Here is a 22,069-nt window from a genome sequence, read left to right on the forward strand (position 1 = left end):
TTGCCTAATAATTCCAAAAGCTAGTTTGACAGTCAAATATGTTAAGCAGTCCCTATTTCCCAGTGCTGTACCGAGAAACAATAATAGTTTAAAAGAAAGAAAGAATGAAGATAATTTATAAAGGTCGACATGATAATAAGAAATAATAATAATGTTTATTCGGGTAAAAGTACATACATTCAAAGTGAGTTACAAACAGAATGTTGATTTCTAGATAGAGGTAGTACATACTATGCCTAAAGCCACTAATACGTACAGTATTTTGGGCAATGACAGAAGACAAGACAGGTACAAGGAGAAAAAGGAAAGAGCAATAGGTGACATTATAGAGTCTAGAGTAAAGATTATGAAAAGGAGAAAGTTTTTCTGCTCTATCTGCTGCATAGTACAGGGTACCCCCCGTGTCATGAGGTAGCTGTAGCCCAATTGCTTTACAGTATAGACCTCTAGTGTTATCCAAGTTTTTCAATATTTTAATGACTAAGAAGCATTTCCATAGATTATTACTGTAGCAACAAAGGAGCATTATAAATTAAATATCTTTAAAGATGTTAAGATCAAATTTTATTCCAGACACTTCATATATCTGCAGCTTTCTATAATGCACCAGATTATTAGTTCCAATTAGCTACCATATGTCAAATACTCTATGTACTATATGTTGGATTTTTTAAGACTGTGCCTTTTTAAAACTCAAATATTTGTACAGTACCTGTATATCCAAACAACTTACCTTAAACTTCCAACAGCAAAATGTGATCCTCTGGAGCAAAAACTGTGTTGGTTAGACCTGATACTGAGATCGTAGTGACTATTGCCTCGGGTATTGGCCTGAGAGTCATTCAGGCTCAAGATGGAATGTGAGAGATAACTTGCACCAGCCGACAGACGTAGGCTTGAAAATGACCTGAAGAAGAGTAGAAACATGGGAAGCTGTTGTGGTCATATAAATAAAGTAATCTGCACATTTGTTGCATCCTGTACATAAAATTTTTATTTATTTATTTTATGTTGCATAAAATAAAATACAAAATAAATAGAACATTTAATGAAAAGTCTATATGGTCCTGTGACATTATGTGAATATGTTGTTTCATTTGTGGCATAAATATTTGCACTTTATCAATCCCTCCAAGTTATTTCATTCATGTACTACAATGGCAGACCTACAATTTGTGAGACCCTGAAGCTTGAACTGTTATGGGGTGACCCTTCACAACAAGGTCACCACAAATGTTTTAAAAATTTTACCACTACATTTCAGATTTTGATTAAAACTGAAATTTAGACCCAAAATTTGTAAGCAATGTGGACTAAAGTTGCTCTTGGGGCCCCTCCATTAGAGGCCCGAAGCTCAGGTTTTATCAAGTTTCATAGCAGTTCTGTCCTTGACTGCATATACAGTACACTGGGTATATACAATAAAAATTTAAGAAAAATTATTTATTATATGTATGGTAAACAGCATGGTCCCTGTGACAATCTGATAAATTTTGTTTTATTTGTAGTACAACCTTTCACTAGAAACTTTAGATGACTACAGTACACTGAAATCATCTTCAAGTCACATTTAATGCTTATGAGAAGAAAAAAATCATTTGGGTAAGCATCTGTTGTTTAGTTTTTCCTTACAGCAGGTAGGAGAGGAAAAATTATTCATAACTGAGTGCTCTAGTAACCAACAGCTCTCAATCTTGACCCTGTTGTATATACAGTAGTGTATTTGACAATTAACTATGTTCTTCATTAAAGGCAGTTCAGTAGAAAATAACAAAATTCATAAAGGTATCTATACTGTACCTGTCATTTAGAGTCTTTTCAAAAAGAATTCGACTCTTAGAAGATGGAAATCCTTTATTTGCCATAATGGAACCTTGGTTATCTTCTGTCTGCTGCTGAAGACTGAATGTGTCTTCGGGACTTTGGGCCAAGGGCTCAATGGGGAATACCAAAGCACCAAAGACAGCTATATGAAAGCTTAGACCTGCACTCCAGATGAAAGACCCACGCCATCCATATTCAAGTAGGAAGAATTCTGTTAAGGAACTCTGCAAAGTTGAACAAATGCATAAATACAAAATAAAAAAAAAACTTAAAGATTACAGTTATATAAAATAAAGCAAGAGTATAGATGATAATTTACGTGATTTATGATATAAATCACATACTGTACCTGTCATTTTGCAAATTATACAAATTTTTGTATTTGTATTTGTATATACAGGGTACTGTACTATACATTTTTAGCTTGACCAAGGTCTTGGACATATTGTTATGGTGAGTTTTACAGACCATCTAATATAATTATGTTAACATTTACAGTCATAAGAATAATAATCCTTAAATATAAATTAAAACAAAATCTACAGATGGAAGTCATACCATTTTTGTGATTGATCTTCAGATACTTAGGATATTGTAAATCCTGCAGTGCAATTAACATGTGTACATAACTTCCCTTTGCTCTTCCCCATCCTAGGATCTTCTTTACTCATATTTCCTACATTGAACTATTTTTGTCAGCTTCATCATAATACTTCTGCTTTATTTTTCCTTGCATTTCTCATATTCATAATTTTGGTTCTATTTCTTTCTACTTCACTGGCTCCTATTAACTTCTATAAATTGTTCAAAAGGCTTACCAAACAAAATATGCCCAGACCAATGCCAATCATTGCAGAAGAAGTGGCAATGGATTGCTTCTTATCAAAGTACTGTGCCAGGGCGATGATTTGGCCAGAATAAGCAAAGTTCATTCCACATGCTGTAATACAAAATAAGGTGATGAGATTAAGGCAAAAAGAGTGCTAATTACAGTGATGGGAAATGAGGTTAAAACTGGGATGGCAATGAGGTGTCTGATTTGCAAAGTGAGTTTGAGAAAAGCAAAAAGTCCATGGCAACTGGAGATTTTGTGGGGTAAATGAGTGTGATAACATATGAAAAGGATTTAGAAGGGAACGAATTAAATTTAGATTTAGAATACAGTATATGTATAGGATAATGAACAAAGATATGAAAAGGACAAAATAAGGTAATGTATAAAAAGAAAATAAAGAGAGAAGAGCTATTTAAAAATGAGTAGAGGAAAATACAGACTTTTTTAGAGAAGACCGCATCAAATTATGAGATAAAAGTATATGACAGGAAATATAAACACTAGGAAAGATGCTAAAGGACAGTACAAATGAGAAATCACAAGAAATGAAAGGAATACTGAAAGGTACAACTATAATTACCAATCTGCAATATTTTTCTGTGTAATACCATAAGGAGGGAGATTCTGTCTGAATATTTCTTGAAGCTAAATTATAAAATAATAAATCTGGATATAAATTTATAACAGTTAAATTTTGAAAATATTGTATTGTATTCTAATAATCTTCATGTTTTCTTGATAAAATGGCTAGCATAATTAAGACCAAGAAAGCCCATAATCCACACTGTTAGTAGTAGTATGGGTAACCAGCTATCCCACTTTCAGCAGATTGAAAATTTAACACTTTTGGTGGAGGGGGAAGGGGGAGGGAAGCACAGGAATGACAAGAGACTAAATGTTCATCTTTAGAACTACGTAAGTCTCATACACTAAGAGATAATATGCAACAGACTAGTACTAATACTTTCACTAAATTGGGTTTGAAAGATCTAAGACCCAAACATGTGATCCAAGACCAAACAAGACTGATTAGAATATAACTGTAATACCCTGTCTGCCATAACAACTGAAACTGGGACTTAGAAACTACAAGAAAATGGAATTAATTATACACCATTTCAGCTTCATACTGATACAGAATATCATGATTATGAAGACAACATAAATAACTCTAGTATGTATATACATGCATACTGGTAGTATTGCTGACGATACTACCCTCATCTTCTCAGACCCCAACCCACACACATTAAATAATGTTGTAAATAATGAATTAAAAAACCACTTATGGATGTCAACCAACAAACTCATACTAAACATAGAAAAGACCTACCACATCTTATTTGGAAGCAAATCAACAAATGCAATTCAGCTTCAGATAGACATTGTTAACATCAGCAATAAAAATTATGGAAAGTTCCTTGGCCTATACTTAGACAAGAGACCCAACTTCAGCACCCACATACAACACATAACAAAGAAAATCTCTAAAATGATTGGTATACTCTCTAAAATCAGATAATATACCTAATTCTGCTCTCCTCTCACTATACTACTCACTAATCTATCTCTATCTTACATATGGTATCTGTGCATGGGGTTCAACCACTGCAAACTGCCTCAAGCCCATCATCACCACCCAGCAAAAATCTGCTATCAGAACAATAACAAACTCTGCTTTCAGACAACACTCAGCCCCCATGTTTAAATCCCTAAACATGCTAAACATAAACTCACTTCATACATTCTCTTGTGCCATTTACATTTACAAAATCCATGTTCTGAAACTCTCCCTGGACAGATATAATAGAACCCATGATCACCACACCAGAAATAAATATATCTTTGATATCCCCAGAGTCAAACTTAATCTGTGTAAACACTCTATGCAAATAAAGGGACCTGGTCTATGGAACTCATTCCCTAACGAATTGAAAAGCTGTCCAACTTTTGCCTTATTCAAAAACAAAACCAAAAAGTACCTAATTTCATCTTCATAGTTTCCTACCTAGTGCTTTAAACTTGCACTGTAACTAGTGCTACCCAATCCCCCCAATATATGTACCTAAGCCATACAACTTTACCATTGTAACCATTGCTATCATCTTATATCAGAGTTGTTATATTAACACATATTTCATTGCATTATACCTTGAAATAATCCTCACATTCTGCTACCATGTACCTGTTGATAACCCTCAAATTTTACTTTAATGTACCTATTAATCTTTGTCAAATTTTCTTACAATGTACCTGTTAACATTTTATAAATTTTACTAGAAATTACCTACTTAAAATTATCTGTTAGATTAAGGACCTGCCCGAAACGCTATGCGTACTAGTGGCTTTACAAGAATGTAAAAACATCAATGCTATGTACTCTCATAAACCCAATTATCTTCTTTTATATACAGCATATATAAATAAATAAAATAAATACATGGGCAAGCGACAGTCAAGCAACACATTATATGGAAACAAATCTAATAGCCAAACAAATCTAAGAACAAACAACACCCAAACTGAGAGCAAAACAGATGGAGAATGTTTAGGCATATCAGATATTTCATACATTTTACCGAGTTGTAAGTTACATATTATTAGGCTAAAAAAAAAAAAAACACGTCAAAAGAAATCCTTGTAGCATATTGGCCCATTAGGACTATAAGGGATCATTAAGTCATTATGTGTTTATCAAGGAATTGAGGGCTCATGAAAGCTTTAAAAGCTCATCAGGGCCACTGGGGCTCAACAGGACTCTAAGGGTTCTTCAAGGCATTAATGGCTCATCAGGGTCTTAAGACAGGATAAATTTGACTTTAAACTGTGCAGCCAGTATGTGACGAGTAGTTTAGATTAACATTTATCAGAGTAATTATGAAGAGAAAGCACTAAGCCAGTGTGACAATATAAGTTAGGTTTATCAGTGCACTCAGAAAATCCTGGAAGATAAAAGACTCCAATAGCTAATCGAAACCCTGCATTAAAATTTCCCAAACAATTTTTCAAAGATCAATCATTGTATAATATGTATGGATGTATATTCCTAAAGAATTTAAGTGCTTATTCATTCAGGACAGGAACTGAACAAATATAGCACAAATTAGAAAGAATATGAGACATTTGAGCTCTGTGGACAGTTTAATGGCTGATACCATGTAAACTACAAATATTCTGGATATAAATTTATATTCAGTAAGTGCAAAATACTAAATAATAATTACAGTTCAACACCAAAGTAAATATTGTGTCTAATATTGAAATTTGTAGCTTTAATTTCATCTTTCACAGAAAAAGAGCATTAGAAATGGAAACACGCAAAGAGCACATGCTGCATTTAAATAATTCCATGGCAAAGCGTACTAGAAAAAGTTAGCAGGCTTGCTAGTTTGATACATAAAAGTATATACAGCTAGTACCCATTTACTGGGCTTCCCCAGATTAGCAACTGCTGTTTTAGTGAAAACAAGCGAGAGATGATTATAAGGGTGCATGACAGAACTGGTCCAGGGTCTGGGTTATCAAGTATGACACCTCTGACCTAATAAGTTAAATATTTGGAGTCAAGAAAGTCTGTGTAGAGAAACAATTCAAGAGGAAATAATATTAACTTTCATCTTTTCACGCATCTTACTGATCCATAATTTGGAAGAATAACTGAAAAATGTCAACCATTGCTAGAAAACAATTAAACATAACCTAGTATTAAAATATAATTAACATTAATCCATTTTAACACTTCAAAATTCATATGCTGAGGACCATGAAGCCTGATTATTCTATCATGCACCTTCATTAGAGCCAACAGCATGTCTGCAACTCCTAAGTGTGAGTTGTTCTATTGCAAAAAACCTCAGGAGAATGTAGGTGCATCCTGATTGTCTATGAAATATATTATGAAAATGGGATTGTGTAATTTGTCATTCTGGGGGGGGAGGGAAATTTAATAAATAAATGAATCAGACTAGGAGGAAAAGAAGCAGAATGAGATGATACAATGAAATATTCTATTATTATGAAATTATTATGAAATACTTGTTATGGGTCAGAGAGTAACTGCATTATGATATACGGTAATTACATGTACCGGTAATGTCAAAATTCACATATGTACACATAAATACTGTATAATCAAGAAAATTTTATATACCGCACATGATATATTTTGAGGTTATTACTGTATTGTATTTACAGTTGTTTCCCAAACTGCCTGCGAGAAACGGAACAGGCAGTCATACGCACCTGATGACAGCCTCGACTTCACTCTGTTTTTCTCTCCTGAAAGTGACCATTAACCCCCGAAGAGGAACTCAACATCCTCACCACCTCATCAAGATTCATCATTGATCATCACCAACTCCATCATCATCATCATCATCATGCCACTAAGTGGGCGATGGCGCAGAAGACTGCTCGATTTCTTAGCTAAGAGTTGATATCTTCTTTAAAGTCTTCTGAACGCCTACACACTCCAGGAATTCTGATGAATTGCTGTAAACAATTAAAAGAGGGCAAGAGTGGTTATGTGCAGATGTACTGCAGTTGCATTGGGGACCGCATTCATGTGATAGACGTGCTCTAAGGCAATATGTGGCAGCACCCTCTGGCCTGTCAGCCTGCCTTGGATACTCCTAAGCTTCAACCATAATCTGCCTGAAATTAAAGATTGCACGAGGACAAGCATCAGGGCAAAGGTCATAAGGTGAACAAGTCAAAAGGGTGGGAGGGAGGGGTGTGAACGCTCACTGACTATCACTATCACACTCACTGACAGTTTTCATGCCTATTCCTCATGTATAAGACAACTGTGCCAAACAAATGAACAAGCGAGGGGGCGTAGCAGAGGTGAAAAAGGTAGTGTTGGGTCACAACTAGACCATTGGAGAATGGCTTACCTACAATAATACCATAGGTCACAAAGAGCATCTCCAGCGATGTTGCAAATGCAGATGCCAAGTAACCCATCACCATCAAGACTGAGCCAAGCATCAGAGACAGACGGCAGCCCCAACGCCGGATGAACATTGAGCTTATGGGTCCTTGAGAAATTTAAGCATTCAGTTAATGACTGTTCCTTTTAAAGTACTGTACAGTAATTTTGATCAAAATGTTAAGTGATGTAACAGTATAACAGCAGTTGCACAGTTAGAAAATTGTGTGTGTTTGTGTATTTACCTGTGTATGCATTTATTTTTTGTATGGGTCCACCCTATTATCTTTATGTATGTCTGTTTGTGTCATGTTTGTTTGTATCCAAGCTGAAATATTAATACACAAATGTGCATTTATATCTCCTTTATTTATGCTGAATTTCCCATCAATCAGATTTTAATAAATAAAGTAATACCACTAAATTTTTCCCCCTTTCCCATTGGAACTCTGCATTTATTCTTTGACATAGAACGAGGAAGAAGCCTATGTGGAAGGAACATATTGATTACCACAACAAACACACAACCATGAGAATAGAAGGAAGCAGGAAGGCACAGAAAGGCATAAGCAATAAAACAATAGAGAATATACAACAAGCAGTAAAAATCCTGTGAAGGACAGAAATGGACAGAAATCCTTATTATTATTGAATTAAAGACAATAAAACATTGCAGTCCTCCAAGCAGTACTGCAGTGTGCAAGTCAATAAAACAGCAGTCTTCAATGTGGGCAAGTGACCGAAGAATTTACATGCTATTATAGGCTTTCATTAGTGACTGTAGTTAACAATGTTTGTACATAAACATATAGGGAAGAACTGACCTCCAAGCATGAAGAAAGCATTCACAAGTGAGCCCATCCAAGCTGTGTAGGAGCGAGACTTGCCAAACTCAGTCAGCATTTGCACAAAATACATCCCAGTTGTGCACAATAGTCCTGAAAATGTGTAATAAGAAAATCAGGAGGTCGAGTTGGAAAGAAATGGCAACGTTGCTTATATGATGATAATGCAAAAATAATATGTATATTCAGGGCAAATTTAATCTTGTCACAATTTTACTACAGTGTTTAAGTTTACTATAATAATAATAATAATAATAATAATTTTTATTTAGGCAAAGGTACATACATAAAGAGATTTTACAAAGTTTGTTGGCTTTATAGATAGAGCTAGTACATACAATGCCTAAAGCCACTATTACGCAAAGCGTTTCGGGCAGGAAAAAACACTACTGACTAAAGCTTAAAACTAATGGGTAAAAAGAAAAAAATGCGTTGAGTACAAATAAAAATAGAGGTAAAAGAGGGGGGAACATTGTTGAAAAAACAGCACAAATACAATTACAAATTATTACAGAAAATTACATTAAAACAGCGTTGATTTGAAAAACAAAAAAAAAACAAAAAACATACATGGGTTGACAATAGAAGGGTAAGGTAGGTTACAGGGAATTTATTAGGTATAGCTTCGTTTTTAACTTAAACTGGTTGAGAGAGGTACTGTCTTTAACATGGTTGGGAAGGTCATTCCACATTCTGGGCCCCTTGATTTGTAGAGCATTTCTGGTTTGATTAAGTCGTACTCTAGGAATATCAAAACTGTATTTATTTCTGGTGTGATGCTCATGGGTTCTGTTACAACCTTCTATGAAGCTTTTGAGATCAGGATTGGCATTACAGTTTAGCGTTTTATATATGTATAATACACATGAGAGAATGTGCAGTGACTTAATGTCTAACATATTCAGGGATTTGAGTAGGGGTACCGAGTGATGTCTGGGGCCAGAGTTGGATATTGTCCTAATAGCAGCTTTGTGTTGAGTAATTAGAGGACGTAAGTGATTTTGGGTAGTAGAGCCCCAAGCACAAATACCATAGTTGAGATATGGATAGATAAGGGAGTAATAGAGAGTCACCAGGGCAGGGCGTGGTACATAATATCTGATCTTAGAAAGAATGCCCACAGTTTTTGAAACTTTTTTTGATATGTTTAGAATGTTAGAATTAGAATGTGTACTACTGTAATTCAATTTTAGCAAGAAAAGTTACAAAATAAATACAAATACAAATACAAATTTTTATTCACGTAAAGTACATACATACAAGGTAAGATACAAAAGTTGATGGATTTATAAATAGAGCTAGTACATACAATGCCTAAAGCCACTATTACGCAAAGCGTTTCGGGCAGGAAAAACACCAAGACTAAAACTTAATACTAATTGAGATTAAAGTATAAATTGTGTTGAGAAAAAATAAGAAAAAAAAATGAAAAAGGGGGGGGGGAACATGGCAGAAAAAAAAGCAAAAATACAATTTGGTCAACAAACAGCACTGTTAAAAATCGTAGACATGTGTTGACATTTAGGGGTGAGGTAGGTTACATTGAGTTAATTAGGTGGTACTTAGTTTTTATCTTAAACTGGTTGGGAGAGGTACAGTCTTTAACATAATTGGGAAGGTCATTCCACATTCGAGGTCCCTTGATTTGTAAAGCATTTCTAGTTTGACTAAGTCGTACTCTTGGAATATCAAATAGGTATTTGTTTCTGGTGTGGTGCTCATGGGATCTGTTACAACCTTCTAGGAAGCTTTTAAGGTCAGGATTGACATTACAGTTCAGCATTTTACATATATAAAATACACATGAGAGGATGTGCAGTGACTTAATATCCAACATATTCAGAGATTTGAGTAAGGGTACCGAGTGATGTCTGGGGCCAGAGTTAGAGATTGTTCTAATCGCAGCTTTGTGTTGGGTAATTAGAGGACGTAAATGATTTTGGGTAGTAGAACCCCAAGCACAAATACCATAGTTGAGATAAGGATAGATGAGAGAGTAATAGTGTGTCACCAGGACAGGGCGAGGTACATAATATCTGATTTTAGAAAGAATGCTAACAGTTTTTGAAACTTTTTTGATATATTTAGAATGTGTCCCTGGAAATTCAGCTTGCGGTCAATGAGAATGCCAAGGAATTTGCCATTTACTTTGTTACAAATTTGGGTATTGTTAATCCTGAGATTTATTTGATTTGAGGATTTATTGCCAAACAAAATATCAAAAGTTTTGTCAATATTAAGGGTGAGTTTGTTGGCAGTGAGCCAGTGATGGACTTTATTTAGCTCAGTATTCACTGTGACATTTAGAGCAAGGGGGTCAGGACTGGAGTAAATGAAGGTCATGTCGTCAGCAAATAGAATTGGTTTGAGATGTTGGGAGGCATTTGGGAGGTCATTAATGTAGATGAGAAAGAGGAGAGGGCCAAGTATCAAATGATTATAAACATTTTGTGTGTGCTCGTGTGTGCACACAAATACTATACCACCTGTGTTAAATCTACCTTGTCAATTCCCCTGAAAATGTTGTATGTGGTAATAATATCTCCCTAAACTCTTCTGTTTTCCAGCAACATGAGGTGCAATTCATGAAGCCTTTTCTCATAACTCAGTTTTGGAACTGGTCTAGCTGCATGCCTTTGAATCTCTCCCAGGTTCGTGTTATGCTTGACAATATATTTCCCTGATTTACCTAAGGGCCACTAACCCTAGTGGCCTGGATGTGGACAGGAAGCCGGCAGCTCATTAAAGGTACCCCCCATTTGGCTTGATCTTTTCCAGGTATATTTTGAAATTCAGCACAATATTAATCTAATCTTTGTTTATTGTGTCAAAATTTCTTACAATCTACAGTCCCTGAGCCCATTATGTGCCTCTGTAACCCTTTCCACTACCGCCCACAAGATGGGTATGGGGTGCATAATAAATGAACTAAACTAACTAATCTACATGTAAACATTTTTTTGTAGATTTTACTGGAAATTATCTACTTAAAATTTTCTGTTAGATTAAGGACTTGCCCGAAATGCTATGCGTGCTTGTGGCTTTACAAGAATGTAAAATCATCATCATTACTATGTACTCTCTTAACCCCCAATGTACCTTCTTTTATATAAATAAATAAATAAATAAATAAATAATAAATAAATAAATGTCAGCAATGATCACAAGTTAAAGTTGTATGCTTAGGTACATATTTATTTATTTATATACAAGAAGGTACATTGGAGGGTTAACAGAGGACATAGAAATTAAGCTGAATTTACATTCTTGTACAGCCACTAGCACGCATAGCTTTTCGGGCAGGTCCTTAATCTTAATTTTTCCCGGAATATGACCTCGTCAAATCATTTAACAACCAGGTACCCATTTTGTTGTTGGGTTAAACAGTGGCTACAGTTAAGGATTTGTGCCCAGTAAATCCTCCCCGACCAGGATACGAACCCACGACAAAGCACTCCCGAAATGCCAGGCAAACGACTTAACCACTATGCCACGGGGACTGCGGGGACATACTTAAACAAGAAACTCAACTTCAGCACCCACATACAACATATAATCAAGATATTAATACCTATTTAATATTCCAAGATTGCGACAACCAAACAAGAAATGCTCTGCAAATCAAGGGGACCCCAGAATGTGGATTGACCTTTCCAATCACGTCAAAGGCCGTACCTCTCTCTCAACCAGTTTAAGAAAAAATCTAAGTACTACCTAATAAACTCCATGTAACCTACCTTAAATTTAATGCATATATAATTTAAAATACAGTAATAGCAAAACACAATTCGCCGCCTTCCTCTCCGTGTTGAGACCACTAAAGATGGTGGCCCTCATGTAAATTCATGTAAATTTACAAAAATCACTCACTTGTGTGGATACAATGCGTCACAAGCACTTCAAGGTACAACTTACCCCAATAGATGACTATGTATTCAATAAGAGCAACCTTCTGAGGATCCCTAGGACCATCTCCGGCACTACACCCATTGACATCGGCCAAGAAGAAACTGATTATGTACTCTACTTCGAGAGCAAGAAGGACCTCAAATTACTGCAGGACTACAACACCGAAATGCACACAGCGCACCTCGCGCCCAGCTACCCAAGCCAATTCCTTGCCGCAAGAACGGTCTTTATCAATGAGACCAATCAATGTTGCTGTTGTTGTTGAGATAGGGGCGACGACGATCGTGGGATCGGATGCGCCCCGGCGTACCCGTTAAGGGTGAATCGCGAAGTCAGGAAAGGTGGAACGCCAAGCCAAATCGCAAAACGAGTGACGCCAATCTAGAAACTAATATGCCATACGGCAATTAAACGCACAGTCAGGCAGATGATTTGGGAGTCCCAGGAGTCCCTCAGGGTGACAAGCACCGGCCCCGCTCCACACAGAGAACACCAGGTAGCAAAACAAAAACTCGGTCCCCAACTAAAACGCAAAAAGTCATCCAGTGTCCTCCGGCAGAGCAAAAGCCACTTGCCCACCACGTCTGAGGGTACACCAGGAACCCACCAAGACCCACCAACCCCCGGCACCTCTCGGCCAAGCCGGCCCCTGAACACCGCCACCCCGCCGGGAGAACCAATCAATACACGTCAAAAAAAATCTATCAACAATCCTGTGACCCAAGGCGATATGTGCGCCAGGCGTCGTAAAATCAGACCGCTGAAAAGGGATGCCAAACGGCAGTAGCAAAGCCAAAACGCGAAAACAAGACGTAATCAGGCGGCCGAGGTGTCCAGACGTCCGCTCGGCGTCAAGGTTGAACCAGGAGTCCAACCAGTCAGTGGATCTCTGATAAGCAACCAAGCAACATTTTCACCAACATAGAGGACGAAAACTAAAACTTGTGTGTATTTTCTGGGGCGCTCCTCGGCGCAAGCGCCATACCATTATAAGCTCACCTTCACCTCACTATCCGCAGTTACCCAAGCCAACACATAAAGACTACTGCTTTGGTATAAAAAACCAGTGCACTAAAAAAGAAGCGAAAAAGAAACAGGGAAAAAGGAGGATATCACAGTAACAAGGTTATCGCGAATAACCGAACTCAATTACGAGCTCACCATAGCCCGTGCTACATGGACATTTCGTTCTGAGTAGCTAAATCTAAAACAATAACATTTAGTATAAAGGTACCACCCTACCGAGTGAAGAAGGAACGCTTCTACGATCTAAGACAGTGTCTAAAGTGCTACCAGTCACGCATTCTACCAAGGATTGCACGGAACGCATTCCCAAGTGCGGCATCTGTTTGGAGGACCACCACTACACCGTCTGCAAGGTCGAATTCCAATTAACGCTGCCTTGTCTGCAATGGTGACCACGTGGCCATCTCACATCGCTGTCTGCGTCGATAGGAAGAAATAAAGAAAATTGAGGACTTGAGGCGTCCAGCCGCTACCGCTATACCGTCGCCATTCAATATCCAAGCAGCCATCTTGCCTGAGCTTCCGGGAAGAGGCTCCATGGCACAGCTGCTGTGAACGCTGCTGCGCTCACAGATCTATCCACTGGTGCCATACCCGTTCCCGCAGCTACTGCGGAAGAAACAACACCGGAACCGACGCCTTCACATAAGACGACATCTGCGGCAGCTCCACTCATCGCCCCTGCAGCTGTACAGTCGGCCTAGGCGCTTCCCTCAACTGCAGGACCTGCTACCACATAACCTCCAGGGACCACCACCTCCACCGCCTCTTCTATCAACTCCTCCGATTCGACAGATGAAGAACTCTCAGTTGGAACACATCTCCCCTTTATCAGAAGTGTAACTACAGACCTACAGATTTTCTCCTGGACGCGACACCCACGACCTTGATCGACAACACTGCTCTATCTACCAGAAGTAAGACTACCATAAAGACCAAGAGAAAGAAGTAAGAAGAGCCCTGAACCCAGAAGACCGACGAACGAAGACCTGAGTAACACCAACATCTATCACGCTGCCTGAGAACCGAACCCCTGCGCGACGCTCACGTGTGCAAAGGAATAACGAAGAACGCCATACAGTATCACTGCAAGCAAATACCCACGGTGGTTGGGCCACCAAGCTGTATCTCCCTCCTCCGACTTGTATATTCTGTCCCATCCTCAAGCTTTCCGTATCCTCGCCCCAGTCTTCCATCCTCTGCTTACCTGCCTTCGGATCCTTGGAATTGGAACTCACCTGAGTTGATGGAAAAGACGCAGAACATTGCAAGGAGAACGACCCAGGCCCATCCTCCATCAATGTCTGGGTGATGCAGAGGTATCGCTGTTTTATCTACAATTCCGTCTTCCGTCTGCTGCTGTCGGAACGGAAGTACAAAAGTAACATTAGCAGCCCACTTTATTAAACCTGTAGACATCATACGAAAGGATGAAAACGCAATACCTCATTTGAAATACCCCTACTCTTTTTCACTGTTAAAATTGCTACAATTTATGTGATTATGCCATGTTCATTATTATTATCTTGCCAAATATGTACATTTTTGTCTCACTTGCTTACAGAGCCACCGAGGAATGAAGAGGTTTGACTAGACACACGAGGTAAACCATTTACATTAATAGTTCATTCTTTGCATGCCTGTACGTATACATGTAAAAAGGTAGGTATGTATTTCGCTAAAACATGGCAGAAAGAAGGAAACAAATTTAAACCAATGTGTTCCGATTAACCTTGCGGTGCTGACCTTGATGATGAGGGTAGAGGGGGTGGTTGTAATCTGGGGCGAGGACACTGAAGGTTCCAACACTGTATCTGTCTCGCTGTCACCACTTGTGGAGCCCTCCTTAGCCTCAACGATGGTACCCAGCTGAGCCAGGCTGGGCTCTCCACATAGTGGTGTAGACACCGGCTCGTCCTCGAAACTGACAGCTCCCATCCCTGGCGCAAGGTCTAGTGTGGTGCCTGTTGGAGATAGCGATAATGTTTCATCAGTCAGGACTCTAATTTGGGGAAAATATGGGAACAAGGAGCTGGGATACAAGGACAGAGTAAAGAAATAATCTGGGAAGGGGAAAACTATCAGGGAAAAGCACGAAGCCATTAAGACTATATAGCACTGGGAAGGTGTTAGGATAAGGATTTGGGATGAGACGGGAAGAAAGAAATGGTGCCCAACCACTTGGACGGTCGGGGATTGAACGTGAACCTACAAGAAGTGAGGCTGTTGCTGCAGTACCAACCAGTTCAAGTTTTAACCCTAGGGCCACCATCTCTAGTGGCCTCAGTGAGGACAGGAAACCGGCGACCTGTCAAAGGTCCCCCCGTTTGTCCTGATGATTTTATTGAGGTTGATCTTGGATCTTGAATTACAGCAGTTTTTTGGCATTTACGGCTTTGGGGGGTAGGCAGTTCCACGGCTTTAAAACCCTATGGTGAAAAAGCATCTCCTGCTTTTTGTCCTTCATTGTGGCTTGTTGAGCTTGAAACCGTTCTTTATGTTTCATCTGACGTTTTAAAGAAGTGGTGTAGATCAATATCCTCCAAATTGTTCAATATTTTAATCGTTGATGAGAGATCAGCGAGGACTGATGTGGTCCCCATGGCGCAGTGGCAATGTTACGGGAAATCCCGCAGAAACATTTGTGTATGTACCCAATTTTGTTGCAAAAAAACAATAACTCAAGGACTTTTATCGACCCTATCTTAGGTTCTCACCTCTTTCAACAATTTTACCAGAGCAGGTATTCAGCTTCCATAAAGAAAATTTTCCACAAAATTAAGCAGCCGCGTTTACCGCAACAAAAGCTCCAGCGGAAAGAGATGTGACAAGGTTTTCCTATTGACAGAAGAATCTTGCTGTGTCTAGATACATATCGCCTAGTAAGTTGCTATATCAACTGTTGTGCCAGGGTAGTGTCAAAGAATGGGAGACACAGTGTTGTGATAGAATTCTCACGTTGATGGTTCGGAGAATTAGGCTTTATTGTTCTGCCGACTAACTGTTCGAGGCAACAGGATAATATCTTCGTATATATTTTTCAGCTTGTGCAAACATGCGGCTAGACACTACCACTGATAGTACTGAAGCACCTTTTGTATCTTAACATTCCCTAAATCCGCCATAAGATCTTCCATCCCTCGGAAGTTTTTCTTGCAAGAGTTTTGTAACATTTAGGACTGGAATTAATTTTTCCAAGTTGACCAGGAAGCCTGAGTCGCTATAATTGTTAAAAAAAAGCTTCTTAAGAATTTAAACACTGTCTTATTATTATTTATTGTTGAGGAGCTGTTGTTGCGGTGTTGACAGTGTGTTGATGTTAGTGATGTTCTTGTTGTTGAGTTAGTGTGGTATTGTGGAATAAGTGTTGCTGTTGTTGCTGAGGTGGTGCTGATAAAGTGTTCCTGTTGGGGTGGTGTTGGTGGGGTGTGTTGCTGTAGTATTGTTGAGTGTTGGGGAGGTGGGGGGGGGGGGTATTCTCTCATAATTTACCAACTTTGTCAGGAATTCAGTCAATGCCACCACAGCTGGGTACAGGAGTCTGCGACTTCTGATTTAATCCAAAATGCTTGAGATAACTGGACATGAAAGAGAAATAGCATTATAATTTTAGACTACTTGAGTGATAGGTTAATTAGACAGGCTAAGCGGATATAGTTACAAACTAAATATATCTACATCTTTATAAGGACTGAAAACGTCATTAACCCTCTGCTCTTAGAGCAAATTTTACTCGCTGTGACAGTGAAAAAAATATATTTTATATAACATTTTAATTATCCACACTATTTTTGTTTTCTTCCAAAATTGAAGCCATTCATAAAACCAAGGGGAGGTCCATAATACATATGTAGCAAATTTCAAAATTCAAGGTCACTAGCGACATATGATCGCTAAATGCCTGGTAAAATGTCAAAGCAAGCTTAAACATATCAATACAAGGACACTGCAATTCATGCGGTGTCAGACATATTGGTGCCAGCTAAGTAGAATGTTTACATTCGTACATCCAAAGCCTTGAATAGACTAGACTCACACCTCGTGTATGAGAAACTATCATGTAAGACTAGAATATTAGGTGCATAGCTCAATATATGCATAGTGCGTTAATAACAAAGAAATGTTTACTTAAAAAATATCGTGTTCGCCTTAATAAGGATGGATATCACGCCCATAATTAACTTGATACAAAAACTCCCACTGAAAAAACTTCACTATGAGAGTAGTTTGCGTTCAGAATGGATATTCATTATAAAATGAATGTTAAACATAACTATCTCACGTTTTGTGCAACTTTATATATTTTTGTGGAGTATTTTATATTTTTACTCCTAGTCTGAGTGTTCCTTATAGAGATTAACATTAATATTTATTGGCAATTATTGTTTCAAATCAATTATTCTCTTTTAAGCTTTATTGATAATTTATGCAGAAAAGTTTTCATATCTTTTCACATTTAATGCAACCTAATTTTGACGTTAATACAAAATTGCGATGTTTTTAGTGCAATTAAAAGTACAACAATATTAGGCTTCCACAGACATAGGTTGGATTATTTGTTTAGGTTCGGGAGCGTCTTGTTAGATAAAGCCGCTTTATATTTTTTAATTTAATTTTTTTTTTATATTTGACGTAGACTAAATGAACGGGCAGCAAGTTCCGCCCTCAACTCCACGAGTTCCTGTCATTCCTTCAGGCCATGTGCTGTTCACTTAACACTGTAATCATAATCTTGTTTCAAATCAAGGATTTGATGTCAGATACTTTTTACAAACTGAAACTATCTATTAAAGAAACACTGATAGACATCTTAGTTTCAGTTCGGAGCTGATGGATCATCATGCAGTTGTTACAGTTTTTCTCCTCTACAAATATTTTTCAGTTCTTCTTTTGAGATTAAATTAAACTACTTAATTTCTTACAAGACACCATTTTAAAACACTAAAACATTACTTGGTTTTCTTTAACACTCAGTGCCTCAGATTCCTTCACAGCCGCCTCCAGGAACTACAACACAACTGGAGAAAAGATTCTTTAGAGCGGGTCTTCCTTACAAATATCTTTGACATTTTAATTACATTATAAAATATCACAAATTACATTTTTATCCTGCTCACAGCCTTTCTCCCGCCCGTGCCTATCAGCAGTGATATGTAGACTAAGATACTGCTGAAGCAACATTACCACACTGCGTAAAGAACTGATGGGGGGGCCTCGCAGATATTTGAATCGTATTAAGTGATAAAAATACTGCTGATCAAACCACACACTAGAAGGTGAAAGGACGACGACGTTTCGGTCCGTCCTGGACCATTCTCAATCGACTTGAAAATGGTCCAAGACGGACCGAAACGTCGTCGTCCCTTCACCTTCTAGTATGTGGTCTGGTCAACATTCTTCAGCCACGTTATTGTGCCTCATTGCCTGCATATGATAAAAATACTGTTCCATTCGCAGGATAAACTGGCATTATACAAGGTCTTGGGTGCGGACGCGGGCGAAGCCTCACCCGTGTGCGTGATCATGCCGGAGGTTAGACCAGGACTGGCTGGCCCGCTGCCTCAGGTGTCCGCTCTGCAGTGCGGTACACCAACACGTGGCAAATGTGTCCTTGCTTATTGACCTGACACACTCCACAATCATTGCCATCCATGTTATGCTCCTCGATTGTAATGTGGATAAACCGCACTGTAAAACGGGTTCTCTCTTTCCTCCCCCATCTTCGTGAATATTAAACGTTAATATTAACGTCCTGCCCGAAACGCTTTGCGTGATAGTGGCTTTAGGCATTGTGTGTACTAGCTCTATCTATAAATCCATCAACTTTTGTATCTTACCTTGTATGTACTTTACTTCAATAAATATTTGTATTTTTTTTGTTAAATATGAAATAACATATACATATATAATTGCATTTAAATGCAGAACAATTATGAATAAAGTTTTTATTTGATAACTTGCAATCTGCCCATATAGTAAACAAAATTATTTACTTGGATTATTGGTAATCGAACTCGGACCTGTAAAATGCAAGGCCATCAGTATGGCCTACCAACCATGACAGTTGTGTGTCTATGTATGTATTAACACGATGTACTGAACGGGGTGAGAATAGCTTGAGCTACCTCATCCCTTTGTGTGTATCTTACCTCAATAAACTTATTTCAATTTCAATTTCAACCATGACAGAATATTAACAATGTAAAAGGTCTCTGAATGTAGCTGTTACACAATCCGAGCTTTAGACCTTCCCTAAACTACTACGACAACACATGCTGGTACTCCACTACTTTATCCACATTACAATCTGCAATTCACCATATTGTTGTTAATAACATTTAATTCCCTTGGTTCATTGAGGATTGAACTTAGAACTGTATTCAAGGCTGTATTCAAGCCTAATAGCCTTGTTCAAATTCTATGGAAAGGTCATCATGATACAACAGGAAAGAGTCAGCTGGGTAGTTTATATCTTTCCTGACTTTCAGGAAGCATTTGATAAAGTTCTTCACAAAAAAAGCTAGTGCATAGGATGGAGAGGCTGGACGGGATAACTTGATGGATATCAAACTGTTTATGGGAGTACCTACTTATCAGGAAACAGAGGGTCACAGTGGGACAAAAGATCGGGTAGAGAAATGTAGTAAACTGAGTTCCTCGAGGCTCGGTCCTGGGCCCGTTGCTATTCCTAATTTATGTTAATGACGTAGTATAATAGATTACATGCATGTTCAGGTTTACGGACGGTTTACAATTACTGATGAGCTTACAGAGTGAGACTACAGAGTGCTGCAAGAAAACTCCGACAACCTGCAGGAGTGGGCAGATAAATGGCTACAGGATTCCAACGCCAGAAAGTGTAAAGTAATGCTGACGTGATTATCCTCATTACTTTACACTTTTCTACTCCTCCGCTATTCTCTCTACTACCTCTTTACCCCTTTTTTATTTCTGTCTTCTTAATTTTCTCCACAGTGCCTTCATTTGCTTTCCGCTCCTCTCTCCCCCTGATATATGTTTGCATTACAAGGTCCCGCGCTCCCTTTTATTTCCTTCGATATCACAAGCTTTTCACCAAGTTCCATCCCTTATTTCCCTTCTCTACTCTCTATAGTTATCTCCTGCTTATCCATCATATTTCGTCTCCTCTTCTTTTCTTCCCCTTACGTCTTATGTTGACCAGACCACACACTAGAAGGTAAAGGGACGACGACGTTTCGGTCCGTCCTGGACCATTCTCAAGTCGATTGTGAATGGTCCAGGACGGACCGAAACGTCGTCGTCCCTTCACCTTCTAGTGTGTGGTCTGGTCAACATTCTTCAGCCACGTTATTGTGACTCATCGCCTGCTTACGTCTTATCCTAGAAACTACACGCAAGGTATTTTTAGCCAGTTTTGGGGTTGCAACATAAAGAGACCATTGCCCAAGTCACTGACTGATAACTGGTGAGTTGCGCCTTGTCCCCTGCGCTGCTCTGTTGGTTTTAGGCGGATTTTCTCCAGTGATGCTTTTCCCACTGCGAAGAACACTACACACAGTCGTCTTCAGGAAATGTATATGTTTATCTCTCAGAATGTTCGGTAATACGTTTATTGCTTGTGATATGTGTCTATGTATGTATGAACACGATGTACTGAACGGGGTGAGAATAGCTTTGAGCTAACTCATCCCTTTGTGTGTATTTTACCTCAATAAACTTATTTCAATTTCAATTTCAATTTCAGTCTTCTTTGTTCTTTCATCTGGTGGCTTCACTATCCCCCCCTTTTTTTTGGTTGATCGCTTCACTTGTTATATCTTCTATAAAATACTTCTGTTACTTTGCCTCTGCATCTTTTTTATTTATTCTTTCACTTATATTTCTGCTTAGTGTTGTGATTTTAAACTTTAAGAATAATATTCTACGCACAAAAACCTTGGCTACATACTGCCGGCCTTTGACCATACGAAAGGAAGGGAATTATCAGGAGAAAGCCACATGCCATTGCGACTATATAACACTTGGAAGGGGTCAGGATAAGGATTTGGGGTGGGACGGGGGGAAGGAATGACGCCCAAACTGATCTTATAGCTCGTTAATAAAAATATTTTATTTATAAAAAATAATAAGGATCTGGTTACAGTGATTACTTAGAAGGTGTATGTAGTTTATAACAGCATTATAATTAGGCACAGTGTTCCGGCATACCTATATATTAATATGTGTATTAAATAGTGTATTTTTATGATAATATTACTAGGAAAGGGAATTATCAGGGGGGGAGGGGGAAGCGCCAAGCCATTACGACTATCTACTGAGAAAATGCTTCAGCGTAGGACCTTAATGATCACAGAACTCAATCATCACTCATACCAGGGCAAGGCCTCAGAACTAACAACTCTGCAGACAAGACAGAGCTCATCTCATCCAGATCTTTAAGTAGTCTTTTAGGAGGCTTAGTGTAAGACAGGGCAACAACTAACAATTTCCACAAGCCATAATTCAGGACAGTCAATATGAGATGGTTTGTCACCATTAGGGGAAGTAGAGCGAAGGAATTCCTTACCCACCGAAGCCATTAAGTGAATAAGAGTATATCAGGGGTAGAACTGCAGAGCATGCGGTACACGTGATCAGCATGAGTATGAAGACCAGGCGAAGGCCAGGCGGCATGAAGAATATCAAGATACCTCAGCAGTAAATCATTGTTGACTGAAT

At 38.5% G+C, this 22,069-nt stretch overlaps 1 protein-coding gene across 4 annotated transcripts in view; it reads right to left on the minus strand.

Moving 5' to 3' along the window:
• Nucleotides 1-22,069, minus strand: part of LOC123768472 (monocarboxylate transporter 9) — a 78,915-nt gene that overhangs the window by 16,675 nt on the left and 40,171 nt on the right. For 2 of the 4 annotated variants that reach the window (XM_045759042.2, XM_045759040.2), the window contains exons 2-8: nt 15,116-15,333; nt 14,608-14,728; nt 8,414-8,527; nt 7,555-7,698; nt 2,643-2,764; nt 1,801-2,048; nt 734-907 (exon numbers count right to left, since the gene is read on the minus strand). In XM_045759042.2, coding sequence (XP_045614998.2) covers nt 734-907; nt 1,801-2,048; nt 2,643-2,764; nt 7,555-7,698; nt 8,414-8,527; nt 14,608-14,728; nt 15,116-15,307 — 1,115 coding nt within the window. In that variant the 5' untranslated portion in view covers nt 15,308-15,333. Of the gene's footprint in view, nt 1-733; nt 908-1,800; nt 2,049-2,642; nt 2,765-7,554; nt 7,699-8,413; nt 8,528-12,349; nt 12,778-14,607; nt 14,729-15,115; nt 15,334-22,069 lie in introns of those variants that run through there. The other 2 variants (XM_045759043.2, XM_069336230.1) reach the window with 2 other exon arrangements.

Source organism: Procambarus clarkii, chromosome 35 (genome assembly GCF_040958095.1).
Source record: "Procambarus clarkii isolate CNS0578487 chromosome 35, FALCON_Pclarkii_2.0, whole genome shotgun sequence".
In the NCBI taxonomy this organism is placed as follows: domain Eukaryota; kingdom Metazoa; phylum Arthropoda; class Malacostraca; order Decapoda; family Cambaridae; genus Procambarus; species Procambarus clarkii.